Source organism: Ichthyophthirius multifiliis (assembly GCF_000220395.1).
Source record: "Ichthyophthirius multifiliis unplaced genomic scaffold scaff_1120509251178, whole genome shotgun sequence".
In the NCBI taxonomy this organism is placed as follows: domain Eukaryota; phylum Ciliophora; class Oligohymenophorea; order Hymenostomatida; genus Ichthyophthirius; species Ichthyophthirius multifiliis.
In genome coordinates, this window is record NW_004086129.1 from 66769 (window position 1) to 91351 (window position 24583).

The window sequence follows — 24583 nt, forward strand, 5'->3', positions numbered from 1 at the left end:
TATTTTTAATATTAATTTTAATTTTTTATTTAATTAAATTAATATAATTAAAAAATTAGTTTGTAAAAATAGCATTAATTTATTTAACTTATTAATATTTATAAACAAAATACTTATAATTTAATATATATTATTTTTATTAATTTATTTGAATTATATAAATATTAAAAAATAATATATATTCATATAAATTTAATTTATAATTAAATTTATTAAAATGTTATAACTAATTGTAAGTTAGCTAATTTTTATAATTGCTATATATATAATATATTATTTATACATAAATATTATATTTAATATATGAAATTAAAATATAAACCAATTTTCTTATTCATTTTATCTAAATTAATTAAAAGAATATAAAAAATTATTATATTTATGAAATTAATTTTTTAATTTTAAATGTTATATTACAGAATATACATAATATTTTTTAATTAATATAATAGAATAAAATTATAAAAATATCGTTTATTAAATATCAATATAATACTATTTTTTATATTCAAATTATATTATTTAAATAATTTTAATTATAAAAAAGTAAAATTTAATTTCTATATATATAACATTTTTAAGATAATAACTTTATTTAATATAATTTTTATTTTATATATTATTAAAAAAATATTTAATATATTTTTAATAAAATTTATATATATTATAAATGGATAATATAATTTTATTTATAATTTTTACGATATTATCTTTTTAAAAATTCAAAATTACAATATATATTATAAATTTTTAAAACGAAGCATTATTATAATACAAAAATATGTATAAAATCATTATTTTTCTTAAATTAAATATGAAAAAAATAATTTTATTTTATAGAATATTAATTTATTTTTTTATTAAAAATGTATTATTATAACTAATATAATTATAATATAAATAGATATAATTCAGATATAAAAAATAATATTTGAAGTTCTTTTAATATAATGTTAATATTTTATATAATATATTTTTTCTAATATATTTATATTAAAAATTATAATCAAAAATAATAATCAATATTTTCTTATGTCTATTGAATATTGCTACAATAATTTTTTCTAATTTTATTTTAAAATTTTTAAGGGAATTACACATATTTAGTCTATATTGATCTATTAGGAATATTTTTATCGCATTAAATAATAGTTTTTGTTGGTATATTTTATAATGAGACACACTATAAAGCTTTTAAAGACTATTACTTTAAAGACTTTTCAAATATTGAATTTTTATCAATACTTTTCAAAATCTGAGTTGAATTATATATTTTTTTTGTTTCTGTTATACTATTAATTGTTTTTTATACACTTTAATTAACTATATTTGTAAAAGTAGTGCTTTTATTTTATTTGTATTTACTTCTTTATATTTTATTTAAGTTAATTTTAAAAATAATATTTTTTTCAAATTCCTGTTTTTTTTCTACATTAAACCAATTCAAATTACTTAATGATTAAATACGACATTATTATATATTATTATTGTATATTTTATTATCATCTACTTTAAACTGTTCAAATATTTCTTATTTTTTTAATTATTATTATATAATTTATTTATCTTTCTCATCATTATTATATAGATAATCTATAAAATATTGATTTTTTACTTTATTTTTTATCTAAACCTTAAAATTATTATTATTATCATTATTAAAAATATTCAATTTTTATTAATTAATTTAAACTAAAATTTATTATTATTACTCTTATTCATTTTTTTTTCCAAAATAATATTTTAAATACTTTTCTAATGCTACATATACTTATTAATAGCTCTTTATTACATAATAATTTTTAAATTAGGAATTTCATACATTAATCTAATAAATAAATGTCTATTAACATAATAGACTTTAACTTCATTTAAACAAAAAGCACTATAATCCCTAAGTTATTATTTTTAAAAGATTTCTTCAATTCCAAGAATTTCATACTTTCCAATAACACAAAATTCAAATTTTTTTTTTTCTTAATTTTTTTATAGTTAAACTTCTCCTTTTTTAATAATTAAAACTTCATTTGCCTCATCTTTTTCCTTAAAAATATATTGGCCTTTTATATATTATCTTTTTTTAGAAAAATCAGTAATTAGAGTACCAAATTGTTCTTATTTTAAATCGAATTTTAACACTTATTTGAAAAAATCAATTTACTTTTATAATAACAAACTATCCAAATAATTTATTATATTCTAATAATCATGTTTTGATAAAACACACAAATCAGTATCTTCCAAAGCGATTATAGTGGCACTTCTAGGCATCTTTAATAATAGACCTAGTTCTCCAAAAGATTCACCTTAACTAAAATTTTAAATTAAAAAAGATAAATTATAAATTTAAAAATAAATACTTAATGTCTTTCTAATAATAATACCAAAAAATACCATTTATATATAAAGATTCTAAATTTTTTACTTCATCTGTATATAAGTTTAATTATTCAGATAAAAGTTCTCTTTATTTTTCTTTTTTTTAATATATTTTTAGATTATTTCTTCTTTGTCTTAATTATTATTATTTTATATTAATTCATCTAATGAATTTTTTGTTTTTTCCTAAGTTTAATAAGTTATGGTCTATTGTCTTACAAATATATTTTTTTATTATTATTATTGGGTACTATTTTATGTTTCTTTATTATTTTCTTGTTAGTTTTATTAAAAATAAACTATTTTTCCATTTTTACGATCTAATTGTAACTAAGCTTCTGTTTTTTTGATTAATACAGCTACTTTTCCTTTTAAAATCAAATATAAATTTTCAGGTTATTACCCTTAATAGAATATAATTTCTCCTTTTTAATATTTTTCGTGAGTGACTACTTTTGACATATTTTTTGCGAAAGAATTATCTATTTTTTTTTTTTTTTGAACATATTATAATGTTTCTAATAGTTATTCAATCATTTTTTGTTCAAAAGAAGTTCTCTATATAGAAGGGTTATTCATAAATTTTATACATAATTATAATTTTGTATTAGGCGATAATTAGTCTATATCTTATATTTATATTTTTTATTTATTAAATGGTATATTTATTTTTTCTAAAATATTTTATAATTACTAAATTTTCATTTTTTTTTTATTTAATTTTTTTAAAAAAAATAATAAATAAATAAAGATAATTTTTTTTAGAGGTTTTTTTTTTTTAAAGTAGATTATTACTAATGAAATTATAAATATACTATTAAATTTAATTAACAATAGTATAAAAAAGAGTGTTTTATAGGAAAAAAAATATATATATTTTTTATTAAATATTTATATAATTTAATATTTAGTTTAATAATTAATTTTTTATAATAATTTAAATTAATAGAAATAAATAAATTATATATTATACATATATATGATTTAATTAATTTATTTAATATTTTTTTTTTGTTAATTTTATTACTATATTATATAATTTATTATCATTAAATAGTTTTTTTTAATAAATACTTTAGTTATTCTTATGAAAGATCATTGTTTTTTTCAATTCCTAATACAATTAAAGCTTAACTTTTAGTAACAAATCTTCCTTTTATTCTTAATCTACTATTAGCAACTCTTTATCTTGCATCACATTATGTTTTTATTTATTTTTTTCTAGTATTTTGCCTATAATTTATTTATATTTTTATAAATATAAAATTTTAACAACAAAACAAAATACAATTTCTTCTCTCTTTTAATTAAATATTTTTCAACTTTATCAAGTCTATCTTTATATGATAAATTTCCGATTTTTTTATATGATTTATCTATAATTCCATTCAAAATAAAATGATTTTTAAATAAGCTTTCCGGATTAAAAACTTAAAATTAAAATTGATAATTTTAAGGAATTATATTTTTTATTTTATTCATATCATTTTAACTTATTTAAGCAAAGTTTTTCTTTAAAAATTCTAATTAATGATTATCACTAATCCATTTTCGGTCATTGAAAGGTAAATAGGCTTGAGGTAATTATTTAAAAACTCCTTTTATTTCAGAAAGTGATATTGTATTAGATTTTTATTTTTAAATTACATCTAAATTATTAATTGTATATAGGGAAGGTTTATTAGAATTTTATTCGTCAAATAAGTTATTTAGAGATGTTATATTTTCTTATTTTGATTATATATTTTTATTTATATTTGTATTATGAATATTATTAATTGAATTTATATAATTTATATTATTAAAATCGTTTATAGAATTATTATATTATTAAAGTTATATTTCTACTGGGTTAAGGAATATATTTTCATAGCTTATGTTTTTTTAAATAAATGTATTACTACTATTATTATGCTATTCACTATTAAATAAATTCGATTATATATATTATTATGTTTAATTATTTGTATTTAATGTTTTCTAATAAGGAATATTAAAAGAACTTCTTCTCACTTATTCTTTTTATTTATATATGTAAAAAAAAATATAAATAATTTATTTTTGTTAACCTTCTAAGCAGAAAATATTATATTAATGATTAAAGTTATCATGAATATTTTGTAAATTATAAATATTATGATTATTGTGCTTTATTTTTAACAATTAAATATATATATTTATATTTATCTTTTTAACATATTATATTTTTATATAAAAAAAAAAAAAATTATAAAATAAATAATGCTTTAATGTGATATATATTAAAAAATAAATAATTTTTTATAAATTTTATATTTAGTTACATTTAACTAGTTAAAATTTTCAATAGAATTTTGTCTAGAGCGGTCTAAATAAGGATCAAATTAAGAATGGATGTTGTTATTAACCTTTTTTTATTTTTTTAATTAAAAAATAAAAACAATAAAAAGTAAAAACAAGTTAATTTTTTTTTTTTTTCTCGATAAAAATAAAATATATTTTTATTTAAAAAAAAAAAAAAATGGAAAAAAAAATATTTAATTTCTTATTTTATAATTTGTTCGTTTTCAATAAATTACATAATTAAAATAACTTTGGTTCATTTAAGGTTCTATATGATTAATAAAATTATTGCTATTCATATTTTTTTTTATTTATTTTTATAATAATTATTAATATATTTTATCTATATATATAATTTTTAATTTAATTTAATGAATGTTATTACTTCAATTTTATATAAAAAAATAAAAAAACATATTAAAGAAAATTTTAAGAAAATTTTTTTAAGTGAATTTAAAAAATGAAAATTTATAAGCCAAATATGTTAAATTATTACAAAATAAAAAAAAATGAAAATAATAAAAATTAAGAAATTCTATATAAATCAATATTTATAATTTGGTTATTATGTAATTAATAATCCATATCTTTTTTAACATTCATATCTTTCTTTTGAGTAAGGATCATCAGGAGAAAATCTTGCTATAATTTATAATCAATTAAATTAAATCAGATATTATAATATAAATATAAAAAATAAATACCTGGATGTGCATTTAATGTTTATACTCCTTGATTATTAATACTTGAAAGTGTGTATACTCTTTCACCTTTTTCGTTTAAATAATATCTTAAATGCATTTTTTATTATTTAATTTTATTTATAATTATTATTATTTTATTATATTTTTAATTTATAAATTATTTTTATACTTTATTTTATTTTAATTATATACCCGTATAAAATACACTTAGTATAAATAAAAATATAATTTCAGCACTACTATATTAATAATATATTACAAAAATAATTTAATTTTTTTAGATTAAATATTATAAAATAAGAATATGAAATTAAAAGAAAAAATAATAAAAAAAATTATTTAATTAAATATAAAAATATATTCTTAAAGATGAAAACTTTTTCTTAATTTTTTTTTTTTTTTTTTTTCATTCTAAATTTAAATTTTATATTCTAAAAGTTATTTCTTAGGCTAAAATTTAATTCTAAAAATAAAAAATGATAATTTGGTATTTATAAATAATAATTTGTTTAAATACCTAAAGAATTTTTTTAGTTAAATAAGTTAATCTTTCTGATTAAAACTCATCTTCTTTTAATTCATTATATTTAGAAAATAACATTTACATGTAGGTTTATTAATCTTAATTTGGGTTTAAAATACCACAATTTTCGCACCATATAAACTAATTTTATTTAAAAATAGAATTTAGAAGTATATTTAACTTCCCACCAATATCGTTTAATAATTAATTTTTACGTTTTTAATTTCGAAAACATATTTATAGCTTAAATCATTAAGCATAGCATATAATAATTCATCTAATTTTTTAAAGACATTTTAGGAAACAATATTTTATTTATCTATATTTTAGTATTATTTGTTAATATCATCATAGTTTATATTTTCATCATTTTTATCAATATATTAATAATTGTAATTTTAGGAATTATTTTCTAATAAATTCGATTAATTTTAATTGTGATTATATTCATTAAACATATCATCATTTAGTAAATTTTATACATTATAATAATCATTTTCTTCAAATAAATTTTATTCATTTTAATTTATAAAATTATCTAATAATAAATCCTATTAATTTTAATTATATTAATAATTATTTAATTAATTCTAATTATCAGTTCTATTTTATTAATTATCATATGAATTATTATTTATCATATTCTATAAAATACTCTCTTATTTATTTTGCGATTAATTAAATTAACTTTAGTTATGTTAGTCTAAATTCTTAGTTTCATCAAAAGTCATATCTAAAATAAATTCTTAATTTTGGATTATTTAAGAAATATGTAATTAGTTTTATTATTAAGAAATGCATTAATAATTGTTTTTTTTATTTTTTTTTAAATAATTAAATATTAAAATTTAGAGTAGTTTATCAGAAGTTATTATTTTCGTTTTTTAAAATTCTAAATCTTCTTATTTTATCTAATCTAATTAATTTTTTATATACAAATTATTATTTAATCCATAAATCAAAGCTAAAATATTTTGTATTTAAGACATATTTAATTTTATTGTTTATGGATTAATATACATTTTTTTATATACTTTATTTTATATAAATTTTATTTTTAATATAAATAAAATTTAAATTTTACAAGAATAAATTTCAATTCCACTTATATTTTATATATACTAACGCGAAAACAGATAAAAAATAAAACTATTCTCATCATAATTTTCGATTAAAAATTAATTAAAAATATATACGTTTATAGAAATATTTTCATAATATTATATACTCACAAGTAAATTTAATAAATTCTGTACTTTTGAAAAAAATAAAAAAAATAAAAAAAATAAAAAAAATAAAAAAAAATAATATATAATAATAATAAATAGATATATAAAAATTTATAAATATATATTTATATATATATATATATATATATATATATATATATATAAATATATAATTAAATATTTATTATTTAATATTAATAAGTTACTCTTATTATTAATTCTTTTTTTTTAAATTTTTCTTAGTAATAATTCAAAACAAATGCTTAAAATTTAAACTATTTTTTTTTTTCTGTTAACATTTTATAAATACTTTAATGTTCTTTTTTAAATTTTAAGCTATATAAAAGTTCAATTTCTTTATATAATTAATCTTTATATTTTAAAAAAATTAACTTTATATTAACATTAATTAGTATATATTAAATATGACCTTATTTAATTTTGTTAGGTCTTATCTATTTATCAACCTAACAAATATAATTATAAAATAAATCATATTTATTTTTAAATTTAGGAATTATTTAATTTATATCAATTTTATTAAAATTTTAATTATCTGGATATTTAGATTTGCTTTTAAAATTTCTAATTTCATTTCTTTTACTTTCTATAAATAAAATTAAATACATTATATTTTATATATTTTAAATATTATACTTGCTTAAATAAAAAAATCTTTAAATTTATTTTATTTTTCTTATTAATGCAATTATAAATTTAAAGTTGATTAAGACATAATATTACTAACTTATTTTTTATCAACCTAAATATTGCTTGAAATAATAAGATCAAAAAACTATTGTTTATGATTTTCATCTAAATTACAAAAATCTATAACAATTTATTTCATTTTTAGAAAAAAATAACAAATAAAAATAAATATAAAATATTAATAAGTTAAATTATATAACTAAAAATAAAACTAAAAAATATTAAATTTAATTATATAAAGTATTTTTTCATATATAAAAAATAAATGATATTAATAAAAATGAATATTATTTATTACTATATAAATTCAATATAAACTAAAAATTTTTATTAAAAAGATTATCATTTTTAATAATTATTTTAATAATTATTAGTCAAATTCATAGGGTTATATTATTAATAATAATATTATTAATACTATTATTAATACATTCCCATTTAATTAAAAGCTTAAAATCTATTTTAATTATTATTTTACTAAGTTAATTATTATTATTATTATTATTATTATTATTATTAATTAATTTAATACATGTTCATTAAATTATTAGAATTGTTATTATTTTAGAAATTATTTTAATTTAAACACTATTACTACTATTAATTATTAAATTATTATTATTATTTATTATCATAATATTTTCTTGTACATGTACCATTATTATTATATAAATCCATAAGATTGAAAACATCCTAATTTTAGTTTTAGTTTTAGTTTTAGTTTTAGTTTTAGTTTTAGTTTTAGTTTTAGTTTTAGTTTTAGTTTTAGTTTTAGTTTTAGTTTTAGTTTTAGTTTTAGTTTTAATTTTAGTTTTATATTTAGATTTAGTTTTAATTTTAAATATTTTTTTAATCTTATTTTTTATCATAAAAAGTTGCTTAAGTAAAATTTCCAAATCCATCGTCCATATTATTTAGATCAATTAAATCTTCATGATGTTTTTATTTAGGAGAAATACAAGAATTCAATTTACTTTTATTATTTTCTACATTAACATTATTTTAAGAAAAAAATTATTTCTTTTAATTATTTAAATTTTCATTATTTATATTCAAAGTATTATTGTTTGATTTTCTTCTTTCTTCTTTTTTAGTTAGAGGTCGTCTTATTTTTTATTTTTTTAAACAAAACAATAAAAAAATTCTTTTTTACTCTAAAATTCCTTTTTCTCTATTTTCAATAAATATTTATACTGGATTTCTACCTCTTGGATCTGCATATTATTTACGAATATATTTTTCTGTAATAAATCTTATTCTATCTTATGCTGAAGTACTTGCAAGTATTTTTTTTGTTGGATTTTTAAATTCCCAATATTAATTTGCAACTTCATTCCCTACATAATCCATTATTTCTATATTTCCTTCATTCCATCTATCTATTTATGTTGAATATACTCTTGTTACACTTCTACTTAAATGCCTATGTGCACCTTTTTATAATTTTTTCATTTAGTTTTTTCTTTTTTCTTTTTTTCTTTACCTGAGCATTCCATACAAACAAATACTCCGAAATCTAAAGAAACCCAATTAGGAGATTTTACTCCACAATCAGCACAATTTTAGTTGCCTTCTCTTTTAAGAATCCTTTGGAATATCTTATCTTATTTTTATTAATCTATTAAATCACCAGCCATACTCATTTTAAATATATTTTTTCTTATTTTTTCTTATTTAATATAAAAAAATATATAAAGAATTAATAGCGATTTTTAGCTATTATATATATGAATATTTTTAAATAAAATAGTTTTTTTTTTAATCTTTTTTGTATTTATATAAAAATAATTAATAATTATATATATATGAAATATTATGATATTTTTGAGTCTTTGTAATTTTTAATTTATAAAAGAATCATAATAAAAATAAAAATTTTAAAGAAATTTTATTAAATTATTATGACTTGAGAATTAAATAAAAAAAAAGTAAAACAAATTTATTAAAAAATAAATTATAAATATATTTTTGTATATACAAATTTAATTATATAAAATAAATAATATGTATTTATAATTGCATTAGTTATTTTCCATGTATTTAAAAAGATAAAATTAAATAATAAATAAAACTCATTTTATTTTTTAATTCTTTAAAATGTATATAACAAAGAATATAAAAAAGGTTTTTACATTTAATTATATATTTATATATAAAATTGAACAATAGTTTTCTTAATATATTAAATTAATTATTTATCAAATTTATTTTTCTCTACTTAGAAAATAAGAATTAATTATCTTATTATTTAAAAAAATAATAAAAATTAATAATTATATTATTATTAATTTTATTATTATTATTATTATTATTTTTTTATTATTATAATTATATATTATTATTATTTTTATGTTTTTTATATTTTATTTATATTTTATTTATATATATATATTTATTTTATTTTATAAAACATTAATATTTCTTTTTTTTTTCTCAAATCTTATGTTTATGTGTTTTAAATATTATTTTATAATTTAATAATATTTTTTTATTATTATTTCTTAATTAAATTATAAAATTTACATTTTTTTTATTATTTTTAATTTATAAAATGCTCATAAATTAGTCTAATTTTTTCTTTTCTTTTCTTTTCTTTTTAATTTTCATAAATAAGAAGAAAAATATTCTAATCTTTAATTTTTAATTATTCAATTTTAATAAAAAAAATATTTTTTGATATAAACATATTTTATTAAATAAAATGAATTACAAACTTTAAAAATAAATTTTTAAAAAAGAATTTAAACATTAAAAAAATTTTAATTATATTATTTAAATAATTTAGATAATTCATGTATTTTAGAAGTTTATTGAAAATATTTTTTTTAATAATTTTAAAAAAAATACGAATAAAAAATGTTAAATACATATTTTTATGTTAATTAAGTATTTAAAAATATTAAAATATTAAAAAAAATACAATAAAATTAGATATATATTAAATTTACATAAATTTAAAGAAATTTGCTTTAACTATATTAAATATAATTATTAAAAATTATATGTTGATATATATAAAAAAATTATGATTTATTAAAAAAAAATATTCATTATAACAATTTATTAAAGTTAAAAGAAAGATAAATCAAATATAAAAAAAAATTTAAAGACTATTAAATAATTAGATTTTATGAAAAACAAAATTTTATTTAAATTAAAAAAATATATATATATAAAAATATATAAATAAATATAAAAAAAAAAAATATACATAATAAAAATATATAAATATATAAATATATATAAATATATATATATATTTAAATTTATATATATAAATTATTCATTTACATTTATATATTATTCCTTTTAATATTAATTATATTTAAATAAAAAAAATTAAAAATTTTCTTATATTTATAATAGAAAATTAATTTATGTTTTATAATTAATAAGACTTCGATATAAAAGAAACTTGGAATTCTAATATAATACAATCTAACGAAAGGCTTACTGAAAATTCTTCGAAAATTATTCAAAGACCCCATTCAGGATCAAGAGAATCGATTTTAAATTAAGCTGCTAAAATAAGTTTATCAAATTTAAATTCATAAATAGATGAAAAAATGACAAATTAAATACTTAAGAGCATACAACAAGAAATAACACCGAAAAATATTCCAAAAAAAACTGGTTAAAATAACATTCCTCCTCTTCCTAATTAACAAAAAAGTCGTAATTCATTATAAGACTAAGATTTATTATCTTCAATGGCCAATAGATTACAAAAAACAGAGCAACTAGTTAAAGTGCAACGTCTAGAACTAAAAGAAAATAAGAAGAAATAAATAATTTAAAAGCCGATTTAAATTTGTACAAAAACAACTGCACTGAAGAATAAAAATAAACTAAAATTAAAGAACTTCAACTTGATAACATAAAACTTTAAAAAAAGTAATTGAAATGGAGACCTTCTTATCTGAATATGGAGTAAAATGGATTTTAAACAATGAAAAAAACACTGAAGAATTAAATACTGAAAAATTTGAAAAAGAAAGACTTTTGGACGATGTAAAAAAGCCTAAATACAATTATAACCTTCCTTAATAAATTGATTTAAATATAGTTGCGAGAAGAATCGAAGAATTAAATTTTTTAATGGAAAAAGAAGGCGGATGTTAAGAAGTTTATAAGGACGAAAGAGGATTTAACAGAATTAGAAAAATGGAACCTATTCCTATAGGATTTTACCAAGATGGGATCGCTTTAAAAGGCTTTAAGTTTTCAAATATGGAACTGCTGATTCTAAGTAGATTTAGCAGATTTATTAGATGGATATTTTCCTTATTAATTGAAAAAATAATACCCGAATGGAGTTTTGTTAAAGATTATAGATAAAACCGATGTAAATTATTCCCCAAATAAAGTATTTTAAATTAATACATTGGAAAGTGCCGAGGAAAATTAACTAAAACCTCTTTCTAAAGATGAGTTTTTAGATAAAATTCCCAAACAAGTTATTAAAGATGGATAAGTTTTAAATATTAGGAGTGAAGTTTAGAAAAAATTGGAGGGATAAAAGCCTTTATATATGTAAAATTTATAAAAAATAAATGAGGAAAATATGGAAGAAGATTCAAAATCTTTTAAGTACAATGTTTTAGAAGATGGCAATATTAGAATTTTAAATGAAGAATTTTAAATTTTTAAAGAGGGAAAATAAAATGATAATTAAGATGCATGTGAGTTAAAAATAAGAACTTTTTATAAATAAAAAAATGTAGTTTTGTTAGTTAGAATTTTCGCGAATAAATTAATTTCTGATGCTTATGAAATTGCTAAAAATTTTAGTGATTATAAAAGCTTTTAGTTAGTTACTAATTATCCGAAAAAAATAATTTCAAATGATTGTTAAAGTACTCTTTAATAACTTGATATTTTTCCTACAGGAGTTTTAAATGTTTAATAATTATAATGATTTTTTTTTTTTTTAAATAAAATTAAATTGTGTATGTATCATATATGTTTATATTTTTTTTAAAAAAATAAAAATAATAAATATATGTAGAATTACTATTATTAAAATATTGCATTTTTTAATTAATTTATTATTAATACATTTATATTATTTTCTAATTATAGAAAGAAATATATAATTTTTTTTTATTTTTATAAAAATATTGTTAATTAATTAATCATTTGTAAATTATAATTACTTTATATCATAAAAAGAAAAAAATATTAAAAATATTAAAATATAAAAATAAAAAAATTAAAATTTTTGTTGTTGATATTTTTTTTAAAAAAATAACAAAATATACCACATAAGTTAATAAAATAAATTAATGAATTTGAAATTAAAAAGTCTTCCAAAAATTGAATTTTATTAAAATAAAGAAACATAAAATAGAAATTTTAGTAGAGAAAGAAATAATAATATAATTGATTTAAAAGTAAATTAATTTTTAAAAAAATAAATAAAAAAGAATAATAATTATACATACTATAAAAGTTAAACATAGTAAATAAATCAATTACAAAAATACAATTAGAAAATATTGATTAAAATAAGCTAGACTAGAATTTTTTAAAAAATCAAAATTAGCACAATAGCTATTTTATAAAACAACAAAATGCTGAAATATAGAAATTAAAAGAACAAATTTTAAATTTATAAAATTTAAAATAATAAAATAACTTAAAAAGCTAAAAAAGCTAAATATTAGTTAAAGTATCTTAATTTTGCTAAACTGAAAAAATAAAAACTTTTGAATAAGGAAATTAAACTTAAGAAATATAAAATGAAAATACAATTGAAAAAACTAATTCTAGATAAACAAATTAAATAGAAAATGAAAATGAAAATAAAAATAAAAATGAAAATAAAAATGAAAAGGAAAACGAAAATGAAAACGAAAAAGAAAATGAAAAAGAAAAAGAAAAAGAAAATGAAAACGAAAATGAAAATAAAAATGAATAAACTTTATAAGATTAAATTACTCTTCAATAAAAGCAAATCGAAAATTATTAAAATGAAAAAAGAATTATCGAAAATTATATCAAATAATAAAATGTATAATTAAAAAGCAATGTATTTTTTTAAAAAAATATATATAAATTAGGATTAATGTAAAAAATTTGAATAAGAAAATATATAATTAAAAAAAAGTTTATAAATTTTAAATGACAAAATAATGAATTTGAAAAATAATTGTCTATTGGAAAAAATATAATAAAAAAATGAATATATTTTAATAAAAACAGAACATTATAATTAACTTGAAAGTTTAAAATAAAAACAAGAAATCCAAATATAATAACTTAATAAAGATACATAAATACAAAAAAATTAAATAGAAAATTAAAACAAATTAATAATAAACTAATAAAAATAAATAATAAGTTTAAATGAATAATAAGAATGGTTAAAAGCAAAAAAAATATTTCAAATAATTACAACTAATTTCATAGTTTAAATGAAAAAATAATTTAAATTAAATTAATATTATAAGAAAATATAAATGAAATAAAATAAAATGTAGAGATAAATGAATTAATTAAAAAAATAGAAGATATGGAAAACTTAAATAATGAGTTATAAATAAATATAAATAAAATAAAAATAAGATAATTGAAAAATGAAAATTAATTTTAAGTAATATAATAAGTGGAAAATTCATTAGTATAATATTATATAAATATATATATTTATATATATATATATATATATATATATTAATATATATATATTTATTTACTTTATATTTTATTTTATTTTGTATATTTTTATATATTTTTACATATAGAAATATAATATTTATAATTTTTTTTTTTTATATTAAAATTAGCAAAAAACTGTTAATATTTTATCTTGTAACAATTGTAATTAATTAATTAATACTGCTGTAACTTGTGTACCTTGTGGTCATAATTTTTGCAAAATATGTCATTATTCAAATAATAACAATTCTATAATTAAAGAACTTAAATGTAGTTTATGTGGACCATGTAATGTTATTTATAGAAACGAGGGGTTAGATGAACTTGTTGAATCTTACAATATAATGAATAGTGCAAAAGAAATTGTAAAAACATTTATTAGGTAAATGTGAGTATTTATATTAATGAATTAGTTAAGTTTTTTAAAAAAGAAATATATATTAATTAATTAATATTAATTATCTAAAATATAAATAAAATTTGTTATTTATAATTGTTTTATTTATAAAATAAAAATATTTTTTGTATAAATATATAATTATTAAAACTTCTAAAACAATATATATTTAATCAAATTAATATAAATATACACTTAATTTTTTATATTTCTTAAAAGGTTATAAATTTACTAATTATTTTATAAAAATATTATGTTTAAAGCGGATTTACTTATTTAAAAAAAAAAACTCTTTGTTAATTATTAAAATCTTAAATATAATTTTTATTATTTATTTAAATGATAATATTATTTATGTTTTCTCATTTAATCATATGGTTTAATATTTAACATAAATATTATAAAACAATACTTTTTTATGTATTAGAATTGTGATTTTCTTTTAATATCATTATATTAAGAAAAATATATTATTCTTAGCTTTATTATTATTTTTATAATTTATTAAATATTAATTTTTATAGCTAATTTTATTCTTAATTTGATTCTATATTTTATCTATTCATAAATTTACTCTTAAATACTTTTAAAAAATTCTCTTAATAAATATTTGATTTTATTCGATTAATTTCGTAAATATGACTTAAAATATAATTATTAATATACAAAAACTTATCCTTTATATTATATAACTGCCATTAATTAATTGACTATAATATTATAGTTCAGTTCATCTTTTGATTTAATATTATTTTGGCTATAATAGTCTAAAAATGCCTATTTGGATATATTAAAATAAGCTAATCTGTATGAAATATAGAATAATTGTTTCGTGATTAATATTCAATTTCAATTTATCTGGAATACTTATATATCGTTTTGTCGAATTAAATTTAATTTAATAATTATTTTGTAAATATTATTTCCTAATTTAAAAAAAAAAATATTCTATCTTTAAGCTTTAATTATATAAAATATTAAATATATTTTTTAGATTTTTTAAAATAAGAATTTATTACTTAATTCTATTAATTTATTATGTATTTTAAGTTCTTTTTATTTAATTAAGATTAAAATAAACCATTTATTTTTTAATGTACATTATTTATTTCGTTTTAAGTAAACCATTATTAATTTAATTCTTTTTTATATTAATTAATTAATTAATTTATAAATAATGTAAATATTTATTATTTTATAAGCCTTATAATAATGTATTTATATTTTTGATTTAGACTTTATTAAAAATTATAAATAATTTCATTTTAATTTTGTTGTATTATATATAATAAAATTATATTATTAATTTATAATAAATTATTAGATTTTTTTTAAAAAATAATCATATAAATAATAATTAAAATAAAATAATATACAAATTGATTTTAATTATATAACAACAAAATATATTTATATCTGTATTAATCATTCATAGGTATATATAAAGTTAAATAATATATATACATATATATAGATAAATTAATTAAATATATTTTACAATTTTTTTTCATTTTATAAATAATAATATAATAATTAAAATATTATAAAAAAAAAATATTCTAAATAATATTAATATTATTAATATAATCTATAAATATAAATTTTATTTTAGTTAATTTTTTAATAAAAAAATAATAAATATAATATTATAGTTTTTTGTAAACAAAAAGCTAAAAAAAAATCTAATTTATCTTTTTTTTTTCAAAGAAAAATAAATAAAAAAATGCAACTCATAAACCGCATATTTAAGCAATCAAAACAAAATCATACATTCAAACTCATTAACACTTCACAAGCCTAAAAGAAACTCCTATAACCACCGAAATAATGCAAACATACAAGAATTTCTACGAAAAAAATTCGTTGATTAAATAAAACTCGAATTCAAAGCAGGTTCTGGGGGTTCCGGTTGTTGTTCATATTTCCGTGATCGCAGTGTAATTTCTGGTGCACCAGATGGCGGCGATGGAGGAAACGGTGGTTCCATATATTTACGTGCAAATGAGCATATATAGGACTTTCATTCATTCAAAAAGACTAAAATTATTGGAAATTAAGGTCAATCAGGTGCCAAAGGAGGTCGCTTTGGTAAAAGTGGGAAAGATTTACACATAAGTATTCCTATAGGGACTTTAGTGTATTAAATATTAAATGAAACATCTACAATAAATTCCCATGGCATAAGAAAAGTGTAATATAATAAGAAATTTTTGGCTGACATAGATGAGAAAGGGAAAGAAGTACTAATCGTATAAGGCGGAAAAGGTGGTAGAGGAAATTAAAACCATCGTTCAATATTATAAAACGAAAAAGGAGGAGAAGGTTAACAAAAATAAATATATTTAGAATTAAAAACAATAGCCGACTGTGGGCTTGTAGGCTTTCCAAATGCCGGAAAATCGACTTTTGTAGCCTGTGTAAGTAGGTGTCTGCCGAAAATAGCGAACTATCCATTTACTACATTAAGTCCTTTAGTTGGAAAAGTAAAATTTATTGATAATGCAAATTTTACTATAGCTGATATTCCAGGAATTATTGAAAATTCACACAAAAATAAAGGAATTGGTTTAGAATTTTTGAGGCATATAGAAAGAACTAATGTTTTGTTATTTTTACTTGATATATCTTAAGAAAATGACGTTTTTAATACTTTTAAAATTTTATAAAATGAAATTATTTAATATAGATAAGAATTGGGAGAAAAACCCTTTTTAGTAGTTGCAAATAAAATGGATTTGGAATAAAATGCGGAAACAAAAGTGCAAATTTTAGAAGAAAAAATTGGGTAAAAAATTTACTTGGTTAGTGCAAAACATGGATATGGAGTTGGGGAAGTTATAATTAAAATTAGAAAAATTTTAGAAGAATAATAAAAACTTGTATATTAATGATTTTTTTATTTGTTATAAATAATTATTTTTAATTTATATAATTTAATAATTATATGAATAAATATATATTATTTATATATATATATATATTTATATATATATAATTAAATAAAATTTTAACTGAATCTAATATTTATAATTATAAATGAATTTTAAAAATTAAAAAAGTTTACCAAAAATAGAAGTTTTTTAAAAAAAAAAATCTCAATATAAAGATTTTAAACTTGAAATACTAAATAATAATGTATAAAATAAAATTAAATAAAATATTTATAATAATAGATTTATAAAAAATAAAAATAGGTAAATTAATAAAATAAGACAAGTATATAACAAATATCAACAGATTCTGATTAAAAAAGATTAGAATTTATGTTATAAAAAGCTTAAAGTTTTGATAAAACAAATATAATATACGAGTTAAAAGAAGAAATATAAAGATTTAAAAATTAAATTTTAGAACTAAAAAATAGTTAAAAAAATAATTAAAAATGTTTTGTTAATTCCTTTACTTAAACTAATGAATAATAAAATAACGAGAATTTTAAAAATAATGAAAATACAAAAAAAAAAAAATTATTATGTAAATAATGTGAAGAAAGCTAATTTTTAATAAAAAATCTTAATATATTAGTAAATGATTTAAAAGAAAATATAAATATAGAGAAAAACAAAAGCAATTAATTAGAAATTTAAATAAATAAATAATAAAAAGAAATAGATAATTATAAATATGAAAAGATCTTATATGAAAAACATATATAAGAAAAAAAAGTAAAAATTAATTTATATATAATATATATATATATATATTTATATATATATTTTATTATATATAACAAAAATTAAAGGAAGAAATAAATAAATTTATAATTGAAAATCGAAATTTAAAAAAACTATTAGAAAAAATAAATGAAAATATTAAAAATGTCAAAAACAATGAAGATTTTGAAAAAATTTCTTTAATAAGATATGAATATTCATTGATAAATACTTAAAAATTAGACAACATTTTATCTGAAAATAAATTTTTATTATAAAAGAATAATGATTTTTAAAATTAAATAAATGATTTTAAATAAACAATTTCGGTTTTATAAAAAGAAATATAAGATTTAATAAAATATTAAGATTAAATAAAAAACTAAAAAATGAATGTTAATAATTTTACAAATTAATTTTCTGGTCTTAGTAATGAAATTATTAGAATGAAATAAATTATTGATTAAAATATTAAATATATGGTAAATTAAGAATTGGTTTATTATTATAAATAAAAAATAGAATAAATGGATAATTTAAACAATTAATTAGTATAAAATGTATTAAATTTAGCTAATAAAACAATAAAAGATGAAAATAGTTAATAAAATATTTAAATTAGTTTATAAAACTAATGATTGTAATTAAATAACTTTATTCTTATAAGTTTTTTGTATTTTTTTTTTATAATTTATAACTTTTTTTTTTTCTAATACATTTCATATATATATGCATGTTTATAAATATTTTTTAAAATGTATAAAAATAATATATATATAATAATTTTTTTTTTTCAATTTTAATGTAAATTAATTTTTAATTTTTTTTAAAAAAATAAATATAAATATAACTAAAATTAATTTAAATAATATGAAAAATAAATTCAAATATTTAAATATTAATTATAATTTTCTTAAATCTATTTAATTTTTTCATTCCTATATTTTTATTAATAAGCTGCAAGTAATTAATTATTTATAGACTTGTTACTTTTTCCATGATAATTAGGTAAAATCTATAAATTTAACTTAGGAATTTTATCTTTAATCTTTTCATGTCCAATTTTTTAACAATTTTCCATTAAAGACGTATCTAATTTTAATTAATAATTATCTAAACTAGTTTCAAATCTTTTTTAATTAACTTCAACAGATAAACTTCTATCTTTATATGTTTTATGATTTTTAATTTTAAAATAATATTTTTTACATTTTTCATTTATTTATTCTTATGGTTAAGTTATTATTGGTTTATAAACATTTTAAATTGTATTATTTATTAATTTTTATGTATTAAATGAATTTATAATATTTGATGTATTATTTAAGTTTATTTATTAAAATTTTTATTATTATGCTTATTTTATATTGTCTCTATTCTCTTTATTCTCTTTATTGTCTTTATTGTATCTATTGTCTCTATTGTCTTTATTGTCTTTATTTTCTTTATTGTCTTTATTGTTTTTATTGTCTTTATTGTCTTTATTTTCTTTATTGTCTTTATTGTCTTTATTGTCTTTATTGTCTTTATTGTCTTTATTGTCTTTATTGTCTTTATTGTCTTTATTATCTTAATTATCTTCAGTGAAATTTCGCTTTTTACTCTCAAGTAATAAAGATTTTAAAATCTTTAAATAAAAAATAAAATTATTATAACATTTTAATTTTTAACTTTATTTTCTTCATAGAATAATTTTATTTTTGTTTCTAAATGTTAAATATAATTTTTTGACTTTTTTAATTCTTCTTCTAAATCTAAATATCTTTAATTTATTTTATTTTTTTTACATTTTTTTGTTTTTTATATTTTACTTTTAATTTTAATCAATTGATTTATCAAAAATACTAGTGTTGAATTAATTTTAAGATTCCTAAATATTATTAACTGGATTATTTTGCAAAGTTTAGTAATTACCACTAAAATTAATTTGTTTTGATTTTATATTATTTAATAAAGGTGGATGGCTTTATTTTATTTCTTCTTATTAAATTTTTTATTAAAGTTATAAATTTTCATATTTTTATAAACTTATATTTATTTAATTATTCTCTTATTATTTTTTGATTAAAGAATTAATATTATTATCAAAAGAACTAATTAAATCATTTTATTATGTTTATTAATAAGAAATACTTTTATTATGTGCATTCTATAATTATTTCAATTCTTTTATCTAATTTACTTTTTTATATATTATGAATATTTTTAAAATGCTTTTGAATATTTTATAATATACATTCTAGAATGCAATCTTTAAATTAAATAACTACTTATTCATCTTCTAAAATAAGTTCCAAAAAATTTTTAATACAATTTATATTTGCTTGTTTTTCGTTTCTTCCATAACCTTTAATTTTATATTAATGTCAATTTTTTTTTTTTTTAAATAAAATAAAAAAATTAAATATATTTATATTAATCTAAAATTACCATTAACTTTTTTTGGTTAAATATAAATGTTGACTCAAAACTATTTTTTTTATAAATTTAGTTTAATATTTTAAAAAATTGAATTTTAATAAAAACCATTTATATGCAATAGTTTTTGTAGAAACATCTATTTTAATTCCAGATTTTAATAAAAAAGAATCAAAAATTTTAAATAAATCATCATCAGTGACTGAAAGTAAAGTCTTTTTAATTTTTTATTAAAGCAAATTTACTAAATTAGTATTACTTAAAATCATTTTTTTAAAATGTAAAAACAAATTTTTAATTATTTTTTATTTTATATATAATTTTATATTATATGTACGTTTAAATTTTTAAAATTAATTACCATTAAAGATAATAAAGATTTTAATAAAATTTAAATATATTATAAAAAAGTAAATTAATTTAAAAAATATATTAAATTATTTATTTATATGTATGTATATTTGATTAAAGATATAAAGAATTAATAATTAAATGATGATTTCATTTTATAAAATAAATACATTAAATATAAAAATTATAAATGAAAAAAAAAAATATATATATTTATTTATTAAACTAAATATAAAAATGTAATAAAAACAAATAAAATGTATATAAATATTACTTTAATTAAGTAATATCAATAAAATATAATAATAAATCTTTTATATCGAAATTTGTTTTGTTGAATAAATATTTAAAATTAAAAAAAAGTAAAAGATAAAATAAAATAAAAATAAAAATAATGTTACAAAAATATATGTATATATATAATATATTTATTTATTTATACTATATATTTTATATAATTATTTATACTTATATATATTTTAAATTCAAAAAATAATAATAAACAATCAAAAAAATAATCTTCAAAATAATTTTTATAATTCTTCGACTATTTCTTTATTTTCACCTAATTAATCCTCAATTAAATTTTTAATTTTTTTCCCATCTTTCCATTCGCCAATAATTTTTTTTCCATCACTTAATATTTAAATTCCAATTCCATCTTATTTTCCCTCATTCCAGAATCCCGCATATTTTTTTCCATCTTTCCAATAAAAGACCCCTTTTCCATGCTTTTTATCATCTTTATATTCCCCATCATAAGTTTTTCCATCCGGCCACTAAATAACCCCCCTTTTATTCATTTTATTTTATATCCAATATCCTTTATAAATCCTTCCATCAGTCCATTTATACTCTCCGTAACCTTAAATAAAATTATTTTCGAATTCTCCTCTATATTCAGATTTATCGGCAAAAATAAGAACACCATTTCCATTTTTTTACCCGTCTAAATATTCTCCTTCATATATAGAAGAATCAGGCCAATATTCAACCCCTTTTCCATGCTATTTATCATCTTTCCAATATCCTACATATTTCGCCCCATTAACATGCAAGTATGTCCCTTTTCCATTCGCTTTTCCATCTTTCCATTCACCCTCATATACATCTCCATCTGCATGTATTAATTTACCGTTGCCGTTTGCTTTATCATCACTCCATTGGCCTTCATATTAAGAACCGTTTGGCCATCTTTATATTCCATATCCGTCTCGTTTTCCTTAGTACCATTCTCCTTTGTATATTATACCGTTTGTAAGCAATATTGATTTAAAACGGATACGAGTTTGGGTGTTTTTTATGCTTACAGGGTTTTATTCTTCTAGTAAAGATAAATTTTCTTCGATTCAGTCTTAAACTTATGATTGCTTTTTTTATGTTTCGTTTACACTATATAAAGTTTCTTAGGAATTCAATACTTCGGTATTACTATTACATATATCTTAAGTACACTGATTTCCCATTTTTTTGAAATGTAATTTTATTTTATTATTTTATTTTAATATGTTGCAAGTTTTTTATATTTTTACTAAAAAAATTATTTGTTTATTAAATATTAAATTTATTAATTTTATATTTAATTGTAGATAATTATTTTTTTATTGTTAAAATATTATAATATCATTATATAATATATCCTTTATTATATATTATTCTGTTTTACAACTAACATTTGAAGAAAGAAATTAATAAAAACAGCGTTTTAGCAATAAATATAAATATAGTATAAAATAAAAAATTAATTTTTTACTATTAAATTTAAGAAAAACTTATAACAAAAAAAACTATTTTAATGAATTATATTATTATTTTTTTGGAAAAACAAAAAACATAATAGTATATCATTTTTTACGATAAACAGTAATTTCCTATTATTTGAAATACCTTTTCCCCTCATCATCGATTAAAATAAGATTAATAAAATGTTTGACTTAAAATTTGCTATAACTCGTTTCAGTATAAGAGGGAGTTAAATCAACCCCACTTAAATATAATCTGATTGGAATAACTTCTCCTTTTCTCGGGCATCCATCCATAATTTCAAAATCAACTAATGTATCATTATCTTTATTAGGTTATCCATTATCTTTATTTTTATTAAAATATATATATTTATATATATTATATATATACATATATATATTTTTTACTATAAGTTGTTTCTTATTTTATTATCTATAATTGCATGTGTTTGATTCTGATTTTCACTAATAAAAAGCTTACTTTTCCGATGAGACAATCTTTTAAATGATATTTATCTTTTGAAAATTCAAATTCTATATGTAAACATTCTTATATTCCTACCTTTTATAATATAATTAAAATTAATTTTTTGTTTATTTTAAATTACTTCTAATCTAATAATGTTATTTTCTAATTTTTCGATTTATGGATTTGGTAAAATAACTGCGAAATCTTAATTTTACTAAATTTTTTGCCCATATTATCTATTAATAGTAACTCTTAAAAAATATCTAATTTTTGCTGTATTTCCATAATATGTTTCCATTTACTTTTCAAACTTTGGGAATAAAAATTTGAATTTTTTATCATCTAATAATGTTCCTACTGGCTCTAATTCTCTTGACATACTCATAAAATCAGTATTTTATTTAGAGTCATATAAAACCTCTAAATTTTATATATTTTTAATAAATAAATTTATATGTTTACCTAGATGTCCAACTAATTCTATTTTAATTCCTTAATGGTCTAGTTTTTTCCTTTTAATCTTATATCTACAACACCACTTATATCATCATCTCCCTTTTTGTTAAAAAACAAATTCATATATATATATTTTATAATATTTTTTTTTTTGTTACTGTATAAACTAATAACTTAAACGGATCTTCTCCCTTAACACGTATAGTTGTTTTTTTTCTGGTATCTTATCCATCTAATTCTATTGAAATATTGGCTGAAGTATTTGTTACTAAACCTAATAGAGATTACTTTTTTTATATTTATTATTAATTATTTATTTTAATTAAATGTATGTACCATTTTTTCTTTTTTATTTTTCTTTATTTTATTTATTTTTTATTTATAAAAAAAAGAAATATTGTATATCTTTTATTAAAAATATATATTAAGTAAACAAAATTTTTAAAAAAAAAGTAAAAAGTAAAAAGTAAAAAAAGTATTTTTTTATAAAATTTTAATTAAAATAGAAATCAAATTATTTTCAAAAAAAAAAAAGTTAAAGCTATTATTATTTGTATAATTAACAA

The 24583-nt window shown here is 15.1% G+C and overlaps 6 protein-coding genes across 6 annotated transcripts, besides 52 other annotated features; 2 read left to right on the plus strand and 4 right to left on the minus strand. All coding sequences in view use genetic code 6, as the record gives it.

The window, feature by feature from the left end:
* Window positions 1-562: 562 nt before the first annotated feature.
* Window positions 563-605: a microsatellite.
* A 3-nt stretch (window positions 606-608) lies between these two features.
* Window positions 609-668: a microsatellite.
* A 288-nt stretch (window positions 669-956) lies between these two features.
* Window positions 957-994: a microsatellite.
* Window positions 995-2923: 1929 nt separating this feature from the next.
* IMG5_154740 (nucleolar protein family member 3, putative) lies at window positions 2924-5502 on the minus strand (the record flags this gene model as incomplete). Its single annotated transcript, XM_004030679.1, has 6 exons — window positions 2924-3008; window positions 3454-3612; window positions 4690-4766; window positions 4938-4969; window positions 5299-5343; window positions 5406-5502. 6 exons carry the CDS (start codon window positions 5500-5502, stop codon window positions 2924-2926), a joined length of 495 nt encoding a protein of 164 aa, XP_004030727.1.
* Window positions 4786-4817: a microsatellite.
* A 1-nt stretch (window position 5503) lies between the features above and the next one.
* Window positions 5504-5594: a microsatellite.
* Window positions 5506-5556: a microsatellite.
* Window positions 5517-5572: a microsatellite.
* A 1348-nt stretch (window positions 5595-6942) lies between the features above and the next one.
* Window positions 6943-6981: a microsatellite.
* Window positions 6943-6993: a microsatellite.
* Window positions 6963-6996: a microsatellite.
* A 193-nt stretch (window positions 6997-7189) lies between these two features.
* Window positions 7190-7232: a microsatellite.
* Window positions 7190-7233: a microsatellite.
* Window positions 7234-7235: 2 nt separating this feature from the next.
* Window positions 7236-7329: a microsatellite.
* Window positions 7272-7338: a microsatellite.
* A 689-nt stretch (window positions 7339-8027) lies between these two features.
* Window positions 8028-8107: a microsatellite.
* A 107-nt stretch (window positions 8108-8214) lies between these two features.
* Window positions 8215-8240: a microsatellite.
* Window positions 8241-8262: 22 nt separating this feature from the next.
* Window positions 8263-8298: a microsatellite.
* Window positions 8299-8326: 28 nt separating this feature from the next.
* Window positions 8327-8391: a microsatellite.
* Window positions 8354-8387: a microsatellite.
* Window positions 8392-8565: 174 nt separating the features above from the next.
* Window positions 8566-8708: a microsatellite.
* Window positions 8709-9006: 298 nt separating this feature from the next.
* Window positions 9007-9042: a microsatellite.
* A 274-nt stretch (window positions 9043-9316) lies between these two features.
* On the minus strand, window positions 9317-9511 carry IMG5_154750 (hypothetical protein; the record flags this gene model as incomplete). Its single annotated transcript, XM_004030680.1, has 1 exon — window positions 9317-9511. One exon carries the CDS (start codon window positions 9509-9511, stop codon window positions 9317-9319), a length of 195 nt encoding a protein of 64 aa, XP_004030728.1.
* An 8-nt stretch (window positions 9512-9519) lies between these two features.
* Window positions 9520-9544: a microsatellite.
* A 596-nt stretch (window positions 9545-10140) lies between these two features.
* Window positions 10141-10219: a microsatellite.
* Window positions 10197-10274: a microsatellite.
* A 245-nt stretch (window positions 10275-10519) lies between these two features.
* Window positions 10520-10570: a microsatellite.
* A 458-nt stretch (window positions 10571-11028) lies between these two features.
* Window positions 11029-11127: a microsatellite.
* Window positions 11031-11145: a microsatellite.
* Window positions 11037-11123: a microsatellite.
* Window positions 11089-11145: a microsatellite.
* Window positions 11122-11170: a microsatellite.
* A 155-nt stretch (window positions 11171-11325) lies between these two features.
* IMG5_154760 (hypothetical protein) lies at window positions 11326-12793 on the plus strand. Its single transcript, XM_004030681.1, has one exon. The coding sequence runs from the start codon at window positions 11772-11774 to the stop codon at window positions 12297-12299; it is 528 nt and encodes a 175-aa protein (XP_004030729.1). The 5' UTR covers window positions 11326-11771; the 3' UTR covers window positions 12300-12793.
* A 249-nt stretch (window positions 12794-13042) lies between these two features.
* Window positions 13043-13086: a microsatellite.
* Window positions 13087-13651: 565 nt separating this feature from the next.
* Window positions 13652-13785: a microsatellite.
* Window positions 13786-14491: 706 nt separating this feature from the next.
* Window positions 14492-14558: a microsatellite.
* Window positions 14507-14602: a microsatellite.
* A 414-nt stretch (window positions 14603-15016) lies between these two features.
* Window positions 15017-15071: a microsatellite.
* Window positions 15072-16437: 1366 nt separating this feature from the next.
* Window positions 16438-16494: a microsatellite.
* A 387-nt stretch (window positions 16495-16881) lies between these two features.
* On the plus strand, window positions 16882-17422 carry IMG5_154770 (hypothetical protein; the record flags this gene model as incomplete). Its single annotated transcript, XM_004030682.1, has 3 exons — window positions 16882-17114; window positions 17154-17333; window positions 17368-17422. 3 exons carry the CDS (start codon window positions 16882-16884, stop codon window positions 17420-17422), a joined length of 468 nt encoding a protein of 155 aa, XP_004030730.1.
* A 423-nt stretch (window positions 17423-17845) lies between these two features.
* Window positions 17846-17913: a microsatellite.
* Window positions 17878-17919: a microsatellite.
* Window positions 17920-18598: 679 nt separating this feature from the next.
* Window positions 18599-18655: a microsatellite.
* Window positions 18604-18654: a microsatellite.
* Window positions 18656-18920: 265 nt separating the features above from the next.
* Window positions 18921-18958: a microsatellite.
* Window positions 18959-19408: 450 nt separating this feature from the next.
* Window positions 19409-19468: a microsatellite.
* A 475-nt stretch (window positions 19469-19943) lies between these two features.
* Window positions 19944-20150: a microsatellite.
* Window positions 20151-20341: 191 nt separating this feature from the next.
* Window positions 20342-20399: a microsatellite.
* A 1295-nt stretch (window positions 20400-21694) lies between these two features.
* Window positions 21695-21739: a microsatellite.
* Window positions 21695-21742: a microsatellite.
* Window positions 21743-21780: 38 nt separating this feature from the next.
* Window positions 21781-21827: a microsatellite.
* A 41-nt stretch (window positions 21828-21868) lies between these two features.
* On the minus strand, window positions 21869-22813 carry IMG5_154780 (MORN repeat protein; the record flags this gene model as incomplete). Its single annotated transcript, XM_004030683.1, has 2 exons — window positions 21869-22668; window positions 22786-22813. 2 exons carry the CDS (start codon window positions 22811-22813, stop codon window positions 21869-21871), a joined length of 828 nt encoding a protein of 275 aa, XP_004030731.1.
* A 378-nt stretch (window positions 22814-23191) lies between these two features.
* IMG5_154790 (hypothetical protein) lies at window positions 23192-24356 on the minus strand (the record flags this gene model as incomplete). The annotated part of the gene is made up of 6 exons (XM_004030684.1): window positions 23192-23436; window positions 23501-23654; window positions 23701-23979; window positions 24024-24116; window positions 24176-24304; window positions 24354-24356. 6 exons carry the CDS (start codon window positions 24354-24356, stop codon window positions 23192-23194), a joined length of 903 nt encoding a protein of 300 aa, XP_004030732.1.
* Window positions 23453-23493: a microsatellite.
* Window positions 23453-23494: a microsatellite.
* Window positions 23454-23491: a microsatellite.
* Window positions 24357-24398: a microsatellite.
* A 66-nt stretch (window positions 24399-24464) lies between these two features.
* Window positions 24465-24490: a microsatellite.
* Window positions 24491-24583: the final 93 nt, after the last annotated feature.